General features: G+C 37.5%; 1 protein-coding gene across 1 annotated transcript in view; it reads right to left on the reverse strand.

Annotated features, from left to right (window-relative positions):
* Nucleotides 1–4,468: 4,468 nt before the first annotated feature.
* Nucleotides 4,469–13,304, reverse strand: part of HCN1 (hyperpolarization activated cyclic nucleotide gated potassium channel 1) — a 406,216-nt gene continuing 397,380 nt past the window's right edge. The window contains exons 7-8 of the mRNA XM_062211814.1: nt 9,514–9,678; nt 4,469–5,472 (exon numbers count right to left, since the gene is read on the reverse strand). Coding sequence (XP_062067798.1) covers nt 4,595–5,472; nt 9,514–9,678 — 1,043 coding nt within the window. The 3' untranslated portion in view covers nt 4,469–4,594. The remainder of the gene's footprint in view (nt 5,473–9,513; nt 9,679–13,304) is intronic.

Here is a 13,304-nt window from a genome sequence, read left to right on the forward strand (position 1 = left end):
GAATCAGGGCCCAGTAAAAGCAGAGTTGGAACTGCCTTCATCTGCCTCATCATTTTTACATTAATTTTGAGTCTTAAATTATTTTTTATTGATTTTTAACACCTCAAGATATGTACATGAGGTAAATGACTCCTCATGTTACTCTTTTTCTGGACTTCTAGGGAGATAAACTTTTATGCAGTATCAGAGAGAGAGAATGCCTTTCAGCCTGAGGAAAGGGGCATGATTTCATTGAGAGGGTGGCCAACACTGAAGTATTACAAACTTATTAATATTTTCTTGTAGGCAATGAGTTTTTTCCTGGCAAGATTTGTGAATATGCCACAGCGTTTATCTGACATAGAGGAGATTGCACTTTTCACAGCCTGAAGCTAAGGAGAAATTAGGAAAGGACAGCATGACAATGCTAATAGAAATATCAGTTGCTGAGGGAGGATGGAAGGAAGGAAGCCTGGGGGTAAATTTTCAAAATGAGAAGAAAAGCAAAATAGGTACTCTGGCTACACTTGCCACTACATCCTCCTGTGCCTAGGCAAGGTAATACTTCCTTTGTTCCTTTCAAAAGTGTGTCTCTGTGTGTGTGTGTTTGTGGGAGGGGGTCTCTTCAAGATCAACTTCATAGTTTCTCTGTTATAAAAAAGTGGTGTCATTTATTAGAAAGGAAAGATTGTAAATGCTTAAGAAATGTACTGTTTTTGACTGGTGATAGCAGGTATGGTTAACCTTCAATGCAACAGCAAATCCTTGGAAGAAAATCTCCATGAACATGACATATTGAATAAATGTATAGAACCGAACCACAATTTGGGAGATGCAGTCAAACTTCCAAAAATTTTGAGCATTCTTTTCAGATCTCAAAATACCTCAGCATTCAATGATTCTAGAGGGATTATGATTCTTTTGCATGGTGCTGCATGAGTGACTTTTTAAAATAATGGAATATGTAATAAAAGCTTGCTAGGTGTACTGCATATAAACACAATAGACACATTTGGGTTTATTGCTTATGCTGTAAAATTAACAGAGGCTTAAGATAAAGAAATCTGGTCTAACCAACTTAATATGATTGTTGAAACTGAGGTCCATAAGAGTATAGTTAGCAAATATAAAAGCAGAAGCACATAAAGAAGGTGTGGAGATTTTTTAGAACTCCTGAAAGATAAAAGATACTTGCCTATATTTTGAAGTGTAAATAATTCAGATTTTGAAATACTTCAACTCTTAATTTTGAACATGTCATATTGTTTAAATCACTGACTTCTTATAGGACTTATTTTAACTTGACTCGTACTTTGTACTGTCCTGAAAATAGTATGCTTAATTATGTCTGTAAACTCAAAGTACCCATCTTTTAAAAGTAGAACAGAATTCACAAGGGAATCATTCATTTATGAAAAGGTCATGTAGACCTGGACAAAGACTATTTTTTAAATGAACAGAATCTATTGCCACTCCTACCATTTATCCTGATTGTTTTCAGGAATGCATCACTAATAGTCTCCATTCATCTCAGGCTATTAGAATGGATCCAAAATCTACTCATATGGGAGATTCTATCATTAACCAAAAGCCTTTGCATAGCCCATTATAACACAATTATTTCTCATTACCATTCCAACAATATCACATTGATGACCATTTTGAAACAGCATAACTACCATATACTAAGGAGGTACAGAGCAAAGAATGAAATGCACTCAATGTTACTATAAGGAAAAGATGAAACAAAGGAATGGTTGGAAAATTCATGATCTATTGATATTCCTCTCTTTCTACAGTTATATAGAATATCTACAATTAATTTTTTGATGATTCTCAAGTATGAGCCTTCTTGGAAATGTTGATATGGAGACAGAGACAAATCTGTACACATTAATAAAATAAAACCTTTGTTTAGAGTATGTTGAAAAAATAAATATTCATGATTTTAGTTTATTTTCTGTTGAATTTATTAATAATCTTTATATATATTTATATATGTATGGCTTTGAGCAATGACAAAAGAAATACTCTAACTCATCCCTGATCATACAGTTGTTGTAAGAATCAGCTTTTCTACTATCTTCTCAGCAGCAGAAAGACCAATCTTTTCAATAATACGTTTCTTTCTGTACAGATTAAAACTTCATACATAAGGGCTTGATTATGTACAGAGAAAAGAGATAACTTTTCAACTAGCAATGGACCCTTATATTACAGGAATGTGAGTCAATTTTTTCTTAACCTAATTATATATACATTCATAAACATATATATATATAATTTACCCTGTACCATTTTATTATTTTAATGTATAAACCTTAGGTTTTTTGTCCATTCTATTACAAAGTGAATAAAAATTGTATGGTTGCACTGAAAGACCATGCAATTCAATTTTGCTTATGTTTCCCAATAGTGCTCAAAATAAAAAACCAAAAATTTATATATAAAAATATTTCACTACCAAACCCATTAATCCTATCAAATGTAAACCTTTAATAGTTTAAAGGACCAATACATGATCTTAATAAATTGCAGTTGATTTTCATATTTTAATAAAATAAAGAAGTTTTGTACTGATATGTAGATGGTCTTGCAGCTTTCCCATAGGTACTCACAAAATCCTGACCTGCCATCACATTTCACAAGCATGTTAATGATAACATCACATTGACTAGCATTGTTGATTACTTCCACAAAGTTGGAATCTGTTAGAAATTAAACATAACAACTCATTTTGGTATTATAGGTATTATATCCATAAAAGGCATAACAGGCAGCATAGATCCACTTAGAGTTTTTGCTTTTGTTTTTGTTTCTTATCCTCAAGTCTATTTGGAGGCCCTGTCCCATACAGTGTGTGATCTTTGTTAAGTTCTTCTTAAATGTGTTGCCAGTGTCAAAGATACTGAAGACCTCCACGTTAGGTCATTTTCTTAACCTGGCTTATTTACAGAAGTCAGTCGCTAGGAATCTTCCAATTGTGTTCCAGTCATCCACCACATTTGTGGGATGCATTAGGCACAGACGATTACTAAGGGACTTCTTTGAGAAGACGATGCTCACAGGTCATGGAAAGAGTTAAGGAAACAAACAAACGAACAAACAAACAATGCTCACAGACATTCAACTTATTCCTTCTTTCTGTTACGATGTTTGTACTATTTTCAGCACATTTAAAATAACAAACCTTCTACCTAAGGTCTATGTTAGTCACCACATGCCTTAAGATTTACTAACCATTTAGTTACAATATACATAGATCAAAATGTGTGTTTCCCAAACAGACATGATGCTAAAATTTATTTATTTCCTTAAATTAACACCATTGTGAACTACAAACTACAGTGAAGACACAGAACACACAACTCCAAACCAAGCTGTGGTTCACAAATAATTATTTCAATGATAACATTAAATGAACGTGAAGACCTCACTTCTAGACTTAAGTCAGAGAGCCAAGTCAGCCTTATAAGGATTTTAATTAATTAAATAATTAATTTTTAATTAATGAATTGTTATACTTCTCTAAAAAACAAGAAATACTGTAAGCCTTTCCTTACGATGACTGATTTGAACCTATTTTTTCCCCCAAAGCATGCAGGTACTATTTTCAGATGCTTGATTATGGCAAGAAGGAAGAAAAGTAATGGTGTTTGGTGTAATACAAGCAATTTGTAGATTCAAGCATACAATTTCGCATAAAACATTGCAGATTAAAATAATATTGTAGATTTCAAGCTATTGCATTACAATTGAGTAATTGTCACAGTTAGGTTTTGTAAAATTTAAAACTCTAAGTTTTGAAGTGAAGCAATAAAACTAAATTCTTAAACAATGACTTTTACCTTCATACAACACAGAATAGCTAGTTTTACTTGGGTTGAAAAACTTATTTACAACTAACATTGATTGAGTCTTGGTAAAAGTCCAAAAACACACAAAGACAAATATCCCTTCAGCTTTCGGAAAGATGAGTGCACATGACTGAGGTTAGAGATTTTCTTCACTGTGGCAATGCTAGTTTCTTATGGGGGCTAAGTATGCAGTGGATTCTTTACCGAATTCAAAATTGAAAGCACCAAAATACAATTTAGATCTATAAAATGAGATTTGCTATTTAATCCTCCATAATCAATGATTAACAATTTAGAGGCAGACTCGCAGCTAATGAAAGAAGGTTATAATTGGTGCTGTTCAGTAGCTCCTTTGAGTTGCCTTTTTAAAATTAGAGTTTTGTTTCCATTGAATCCAAGAACTCTTCGTAAAATAGATAAATACATGTATCAAAGGAATTAAGTAAAAGTAGGTTAGAAATAAATAATCTTACAACAACTTTTTAAATCCTTTAATGGTTTAAAGAAAAGAAGACATATAACACTGAATGCTAAACAGGTCTTTTGAACTTCTCTTGGGAATTTAGATATCTATTTAATAGTATATAGTATATATATATTTATTCTTTTTTTTTTTTTTACATTTTGCAAGTAGGACAGAGCTGTCTAAAATATCTCTTCATAGTTATGGGGATCTATCAGGAGATAGAATAAAATAAGATCTGAGAATGTTCTCAGTTTACTGGAGTATTACTTTCTGCTTCAACAATTAGCAGGGATCATAAATTCGAAGCAAATCGTGGCTTTTCTGCCTCCGGGTCTGTTTTTAAGACTGAGGAAGCCTCTCTCTGAAGAGGGGCTGCTGGTGGAGGGGGTGCCGGAGGGACTCCTCGGTTGGGGGGAATGGCTCCGGAGGACATCTGTCGAAACAGGGTGACTCGCTGAGGGACAGTGCTCCTGCCCGCTGCCTGGAGGCCCGCGCTGTGGACAGCTGTCACGGGCTGGGGGATGGAGGCCAGGGACTCGCCCACAGTGGGATGAGGTCTGGAAATCAGGGTGGAAACCTCGTGCGGCAGCGAGGGCTGCGAGGCCGACAGGGGCCTGACCTCCCGGGTCAGGCTGGTGTTATGAAGCGCCTGCGTGCTCCTGTGCACGTCGTTCTTCGGCGTGGCGCTGCCGGGCGTCTGCGGCTGTTGGGGCGGCTGCTGCGGTTGAGTCTGCGGTGCCTGGGGCTGCTGCTGCTGCTGAGGCATGAGTGACAACTGGGAGGCAGTGGGGGAGGCGTAGTGGAAAGTTCGAGTGGCCAGCGGGCTCTGTACAGGAGGACTGCAGACCGCAGTGGTGTAGGAGCAGGGCGAGAGGATGGCAGAAGGCTGGGGGGTCTGAGTGCTGGGGCTGGGAGAGTGCAGGTTGCTGTGAGACAGGCTGGTTGCTGTGTACACCGGTGGAGATTGTGTCCTCATGCGTGAGGTCGGGGTAGCAGTGGACGATGTGGAATTCAGGGCTGTCATTTGAGGATAACTGATGGGAGCGATCGCCTGCACCATCTCCCTGTCATGTTTCACAATCTGCTTCAGGATCTCATTCTCCTGGTTGTTAAAAACACCAGTGTTCAGATCCTTCTGGAACTTTTGCAGAAGAATGGAGTTTTTCTTTCCTGTCAGCGAAAGAAACATCAGCACTTAGCCTACAGGTGATTGAAAACAACACGGAGCCACAGTGGTTCCTGCAAAGGGAAACAGGTCAGCGTTTCACAGAAGAGACATCAAAGCCAAGTACTCACCTTCGGACTCCAACTAGCAAAGTGGCTCTCACCGCTGCTACTTTCTGTGTCTCTCTGGAAAACCTTGCTTATTACCCAAGACAAGCTGAAAGCCTGGAATGTGCAAAATGCCAACTGGCAGAACAAATACTGATATTTACCATAGGGCTCCTAGAGTCAGGACTTGAATTTGAAGTTCCTTTTTCAAGACAGGACAATGGAGAATGGACAGCTATGTGGCAGCCACACTACAAACAACTGTCCATAGATTATTTTATTTAGTGCCCAATCCTGTGACATACGTGTGTTTGGAATACCAATTTAATGGAAAGAAGACAAGGATATGGAGATTAAAAAACGAAAACATGCTTAATAACTTACAGGATGGAGAAGAGCAAAAGAGAAATCTGATCATACGTCCTTGCTACAGGAACAGACCTGCTGCATTCTGTACTACCTGGGTGCTTAATAGAAATTCAGTCTCTTGGGTAGATGTGGTCCACTGGGTTACACCACCACTTGAGATATGCACCTCCCAAGTGGGAGTGCCTGGTTTAAGTCCCAGTTACTCTACACTTCCAATTCAATTTCCTGCTAATGTGCCTGCCAGTCAGCAGATGATGACCCAGATACTTTGTTTTCTGTCATCCAGCAAACCTGAATGAGCTGAATGCAGTTCCTGGCTCCCGACTTTGGCCTGACCCAGCCCTAGCCATTGTTGGCATTTGGGGAGTGTACCACTGTATGGAAGATCTCTCTCTCTCTCTCTCTCTCTCTTGCAAATAAATACATAATTAACTAATTTTTTTTTAAAAGAAAGAAATTGAGTCACTCTCTTTTGCTGAATGAGATGCTGCATTCTACTAAGATCCCAGGCGAATCACATGTACAAGCTTTAAGAGCACTGTGACCTTGGCTTTGATCTTTGCCCTATGCCGGTGGTTCTCAGTCTTAGTTACATATTTTTCTCATCACTGGAGCTTTATTATTTTAAAGATTTATTTATTTATTTGAAAGGCAGAGTTACAGAGAGAAAGAGAGAGGGAGAGACAGAGAGAGATATTCCATCTGCTGGTTCAGTCCCCAAATGGTCACAACAGCCAGAAGCTTCTTCCAGGTCTCCCACCTTGGTGCAGTTTCTAGGGCCATCTGCTGCTGCTTTCGCAGGCCCATTAGCAGGGTGTGGAGCATCCAGGACACAAACTGGAGCCCATATAGGATGCCAGTGTCACAGGGAATGGCTGAACTTGCTATTCCACAACACTGACCCATCACTGGAGCTTTAGAGAACACTAATGCCCAATTATACCCTACCAATTAAACATGAATAACCAGACATGGAATCCAGATTTTGCTGCAGCCAGATTGAGAACCATGTCATGACCATTCCTTTTATGAGAGCTGTTAAGAGAGCCAAGGGCACACTGCATGGCAGGACCTCAGTAAGCGTTAGCTCTGCTTCCTGCCATCTTCTTTGGAGGAGTTTTCAATAACCAGCCACTTACTGGTAGAATAACAATGAGAATCAATAGTTGATTAAGATAAGAAGGGAAAGGCAGTGGCTTTTCTATGACATCATTGATCCAATAAAACCCAAGTTAATATAGTAACTGCAAAGTGAATCAATTTGTCAAACCTCTAATAAAGTATCAAATCTAAGGTAAAAATGTATTTCTGAAGTGGAAATACGTGATTTGCTAGAGCGCTTGCAATCATTTTAAATGGCTACAAACTGTTTCAATTTCTCACAGTACAAAAACTCTTCTGTTAGTAATAGATACAAATGCTTATTCAGCACATTCCCTCAACTAGCTACATTTATTACAAATAGCCATAAAATTGAGAAAGGTAAAGATTACGTGAGTGATCAAAATTTAAAAATCTAAGTATGTAAAACCTTGGGAAGATAACATAACTTTTAACGCACAGTTATAATTTTATAAAGATCAAAAGCACAAATGCTTGGTGCTTACTAACAGATTTATTGACTATGTCAAACATTTAAGGCAAACTTTCCTATGAAACAATTAAATGCAATAAGGCAGCTGAAAGTGAAGCTATATAAAAATAACAGAAATTCTCTATTGAAATACCCTGTTTTTAAAACTGATAAAAATGTCCAGCTTTAGGAACAATTCAACTGCTCAGAAATTAGTCTGTCTCATGTACAGGAACATTTATTCTTATATCACAAAAAACAGTTATTTTCAAGTAATGACGTTTTTGAGAGTACCTGAGTACCATACTTCTTTATGGACACCATCTCCTTGGATGCTTAAGTCCAGTTAAATCTCTAAAATGTTAAGTGAATATCTAATATCTTATCTCTAATGATAACATCCAAATAGTACCTTTACGTCTAATCTCACACAGAGATAAAGGAAGATGTGAAGTGCAGAAAAAACTGGCATATCATGCATCAGTCTAAAGTCCTTACCTTCAGCAAGAAGGAAGTAGCTGAAGTACCTCTGTTTCCTTCTTTTATTTTTATTTTATTTTATTTTATTTATTTTTTTATTTTTGACAGGCAGAGTAGACAGTGAGAGAGAGAGAGAGAGAGAGAGAGAGACAGAGAGAAAGGTCTTCCTTTTGCCGTTGGTTCACCCTCCAATGGCCACTGCGGCCGGCGCACCGCGCTGATCCGAAGGCAGGAGCCAGGTGCTTCTCCTGGTCTCCCCTGGAGTGCAGGGCCCAAGCACTTGGGCCATCCTCCACTGCCTTCCCGGGCCACAGCAGAGAGCTAGCCTAGAAGAGGGGCAACTGGGACAGAATCCGGCACCCTGACCAGGACTAGAACCTGGTGTGCCGGCGCTGCTAGGCGGAGGATTAGCCTGTTGAGCCACGGCGCCGGCCTCTGTTTCCTTCTAACTGACCCCAGCCCACCTCCTTTGAGTTCATTTATTCCTTCCTCCCTCCCTTCCTTTTTTCAACAAAATTTATTGTGTACTGTGTACTCTGAATGTAATGGTGAATTAGACATGGTCTCTATGTCTCTAGAGCAATTACAAAAATAAAAGCAGTTGCTGTCATGGGGAAACTTCAGTGGCTACAGGAGAACACATCCAGCGTAATCAGCTCTCTAAAGGGTAGGAGTTAGAACTGTCTACAGGGAAAGTGATATCCAAAATGAAATACGAAGGCTGAGTAGTGTTAAGCTGGGAAACAGGGCAAAGAAGGCTGGGGTGAGTGAAGAGGGTTTAGGTGTGGAAAACAAAAGCATACTACCTCATAACATATATCAGAATGTTCTAGCACATCTAGGGAAGTTAGCAGCAAAGCCAATCATTTTTTACTGTACTACAGCTATCGTGCATAACTTTAAGCTAGCATAACTAAGAAAGTCTAATTTATATCGTTCTTATTCACTAGTCTTAAAACACTGTTGATGTTTGCAGAGTAAAATATCTACATAAGGCACTTCTATCAAGGCCTTTTCTGCTTGAGTCTGTATTACAAACACTGCAATATTTCTGCTTGCTGAAACCAATTTGATGGAGAACACTGATTTAAGTAAATTAGTTTTCAATACTTAATTTAAGAATAAAAGTTTGCATTGACCCATAGAACACACAAAACCCTTGTGATAAAATTTAGTTTGTAATGTAGACTCATGCTATTGCATTTTAAGGTCTATGTTAAATCTATCCAGAAATGATGTCATTTTTTTTTTTTTACCTGAGATTCAAACTGTTTTGGTATCACTCGGAATATCAGATTGTGTAGCTAGTAAAAATAGACATGAATAAATGAAACCAGAATCTTTCAAAGAGATAGATAAGGCCTCAGATATTTCTAGAAATATGGCTACAATGAAGTACTATTTTATTCAAATTAACAAGCAAGCTATAAACTATTACTTGAGACTTACGATTGTAAACATACATTACTTCACTAGATTACAACTGAATTGTGCATGAAGAAAATAAATTAGAGTACCTATTCTATCCAGTCGGTCAATAGCAACAGTCTCAAAGGCTCTTCTCATCATGGGGTATTCTTCCAGGACCTCATTGAAATTGTCCACCGAAAGGGAATAAAGACGACAATATGTATCAGCTCGAACACTGGCTGTGCGGCGTCCTTTAGTCAGCAAGCAAATTTCTATAAAAACAAGAAAGAAATACTTGTTCATCCGTTTCCTTCTACAAGCTCTCCAGGTCTCCTACAATGAAAAAATTTCATGATGTGAGAAGCCATGATCAGCATCATTTTCTATTTTACCAAGAAATTCCTTCTGAACTGTCAATACTAAATATTAAAATAGCAATCTTTTTTCAACAGTTGAAGTTAGTTTTTGGTTCAAAAAGAGAGCAGATTTATCTTTCCTTCTTGCCATTCCTACTATAGTCAGATTGAAATGACAACAAAAAAGATGCAAAAGAGGGAAATAAAATATCCATAGTGAAGTTGAAAGCAGGAAAAGGTTATAATCACATGGAAATTTTGATGAGCTCCAGAATATACAATGCTGATGGGATAATCAAGATGAAATCAAGTGAGCTGCACATAGCTGACCAGGGCCTTGCAAGTACCTGAGTGTCTGTGTAACTTATTGGATGGCCAAGGCTGCTAAAGCTGTTGGAATGAATATGTGATTTCTTTTAAGTGTTAAAGATTTTCAGATTGACGTGGAGTTTTTCTCCTGTGGCATCTCCAGTGACCCCACCCCAACCTGACCAGTGACTCAGAAAGTCTTCTGATGAAACCAAAGTGGACCAGAGGTTCAGATGAATATTTTATAGTCATGTCTTAATGTACTTTATATCTTCCCACTGAAATCAGAATGAGGAAATTATATTCCAAATACACACATGGGGTTTCTATCTAAATGCCATCTAGGGAGGGTTGTTTTTGGAAATCTATATTCTCAAAATATGCTAAACAAATTTTTGAAAATTTGGATTTTCTTACTAACTAAATATATTATAATGAAATGTAGGTCTTAATTTTTTGTTTGGCAATAGATTGAAAATTTATCTTCAAAATAAAAAAATAAACAAAAAATGTCAGAGGTATTTGTGAAATTCAAAGTATCCTTACAAAAGGAGATATATATCAAAATAATGATAAAATATCTAAATTCACAGTTACTTATGGCTAAATGCAAACTTGTATAACCAAGTCCTTGCAGAAGTTATATAAAGGTTTTATTAATTAGTAACTCAAAATCCATCAGCCATTATCTTATTGGGTCTCCCCAATGACTTCTTAGAGAGCAACAGAACAAAATAACCCCTCCTTCTTAAAAAGTCACCATCCTCTTTGTTCTATCCTGAATAACGTAATTAAAAAATGATACACACTTAGCAATGAAAAAAGTACTTTCTTATAATAAAAGAATCTTAGATGTCAAATGAGTTTCTGGATTCAATATGAATGGAGCAGGTACTTCTCTGTGAATTAATTAACTTTTTATATTATTTTGGAAATCTACTTATTCAGTAAACACAATCCTGTAGTATGGATTAGAGTTTTTGTGATATTTACTGTGTTTGTATCTTCATGAGTATGTGTATGTGTGTGTGTGTCTGCACATGTGCTGGAGAGAAGGATGGGGAGAGAAAAAATTCAGTCACCTGTATCTCATAGTATCCACCAGGTTTCTTAGAAATTATGTGTACATTAGTTTATCCCTACATCAAAACTTTTTTGAACTGAGGTTTCTATTTGTATCCTAAATAATGGCTGTATAGTGACATTTCAGTTACAAAGTTGTATCCCTCACAATCCTTGCTACTTTGAATTTTGAGGCCAGGAAAAATGATTTGCAGATGCTTATGAATAGAGTGATGAAACCTTATGCACCAAGGCCCACACAAGTTTCTACTTCTAAGCTTTAGGTAATATAATATTGGTTCCCTTGCCAGCATCTCCCCTTTGTTTTTTTTTTTTCTTTCTTTTTTTTTTTTAACTTTTATTTAATGAATATAAATTTCCAGTGTACAGCTTATGGATTACAATGGCTTCCCCCTCCCATAACTTCCCTCCCACCCGCAACCCTCCCCTCTCCCCTCTCCCGCTCCCTCTCCCCTTCCATTTGCATCAAGATTCATTTTCAATTCTCTTTATATACAGAAGATCAATTTAGTATAAAGATTTCAACAGTTTGCACCCACATAGAAACACAAAGTGAAACATACTGTTTGAGTACTAGTTATAGCATTAAATCACAATGTACAGCACATTAAGGACAGAGATCCCACATGAGGAGCAAGTGCACAGTGGCTCCTGTTGTTGACCCAACAAATTGACACTCTAGTTTATGGCGCCAGTAACCATCCTAGGCTCTTGTCATGAGTTGCCAAGGCTATGGAAGCCTTCCAAGTTTGCCGACTCTGATCATATTTAGACAAGGTCATAAAAGACAGAGTGAGGATAGTAACCAATGATCCTAAGAGTGGCATTTACCAGGTTTGAACAATTATACAGCATTAAGTGGGGAAGAGGACCATCAGTACACACAGGTTGGGAGTAGAGCCATTGGTGGTAGAGTAGAGGTTATGATTACAAAGGAATGAGGCCCAAGTGCACTAGACAGGGCCTAGAACAAAGGACAGAGTCATTATTAGAGGAGCTAAGAAAGGTGCTGTCTAAGCTACAAGTAATTTTTCTGATTGAGAGGCAAATAGAACCTGATAGAAGGGGCTTGATAATAATCTGGTGGGCTTTGGGCCTTGTAAATTCAGAGGCTCAGACCTATCTATCTCTTCACATGGGGTATATCCTAAGGGAGGTGTGAACCTCCTAGGGGAAGGCACTCTGTTGACTTTCATTACTTGGCTGGGCTGGGAGGAGAGCTGGCCAGGTAAAGTCAGGGGGCATCTCTAACAAGAAATTTACAGTTCTGCCTGCAATGTTGCTGACCCTACTTGACCATCCCCTCAGCTGCAGTGGTCACTTTGGAAGTTGGGCTGAGTGAAGGGCTTTTCAGCTTATCATGTTACTAGACATGATAGTTATCTTAATGAGAAAGCCCCAGAGGCCTAAAGGGTTAAATACTTGTAAAATCCTACAGGTGCTTTCAAAAATACTGTGAAGTAAGCAAGTGACTCTTGTTGGTTGATGAGTTTATAATTTTAAACATGGCGACTTAAAGTCTTTTGTCATCCACAGTTATATATGATGTGCTGCTCATAAAACTAAAGCGATGTTGGTTCTGTGTTTAGCTGTCCTCCTATAGGTTCCTATGGACTTTTTCCAGCCACTTCTATTGTATTCAGTACTTTGGCATGGCTCTGTAAACAGATGAAGCCAATAATGTATTAACAGTACCAACTGAGAGAAAGTATGGTTAACTGAGGTTACTAAAAATAAAAAGCAATTCAAATCAATTGGCAATCTACAAAAAGAGTTAAAGATTTTAAAAGCTATTATTAAAATTGCTATATTGGTCTATTATGCTATATTATATGTGTGTACATATTGTATGTCCACATGGGGAAATTTTATTAAGAGTTTTATTTTAAATGGCTTATAGATAAGATTGTCCATAAATTTAAGCTGCTAAAATCAATCAAAGATACATTTTAATTTGTGGGACCTGAATCTGTGTATCATATGTTTTAGACTTGTTGGTAGAAAGAAACTAAAAACATTTTAGATGGTTGTGCTTAAGTTTACTGGCTAAACAAACTACACCATGTTAGATATTTAAGAGGTGTTTTCAAATACATGATTCTTAAAATTTATAGAAGCCATTGGACCTTCTGGTAAATGTTTTCTTAAGT

This window comes from Lepus europaeus, chromosome 15 (genome assembly GCF_033115175.1).
Source record: "Lepus europaeus isolate LE1 chromosome 15, mLepTim1.pri, whole genome shotgun sequence".
In the NCBI taxonomy this organism is placed as follows: domain Eukaryota; kingdom Metazoa; phylum Chordata; class Mammalia; order Lagomorpha; family Leporidae; genus Lepus; species Lepus europaeus.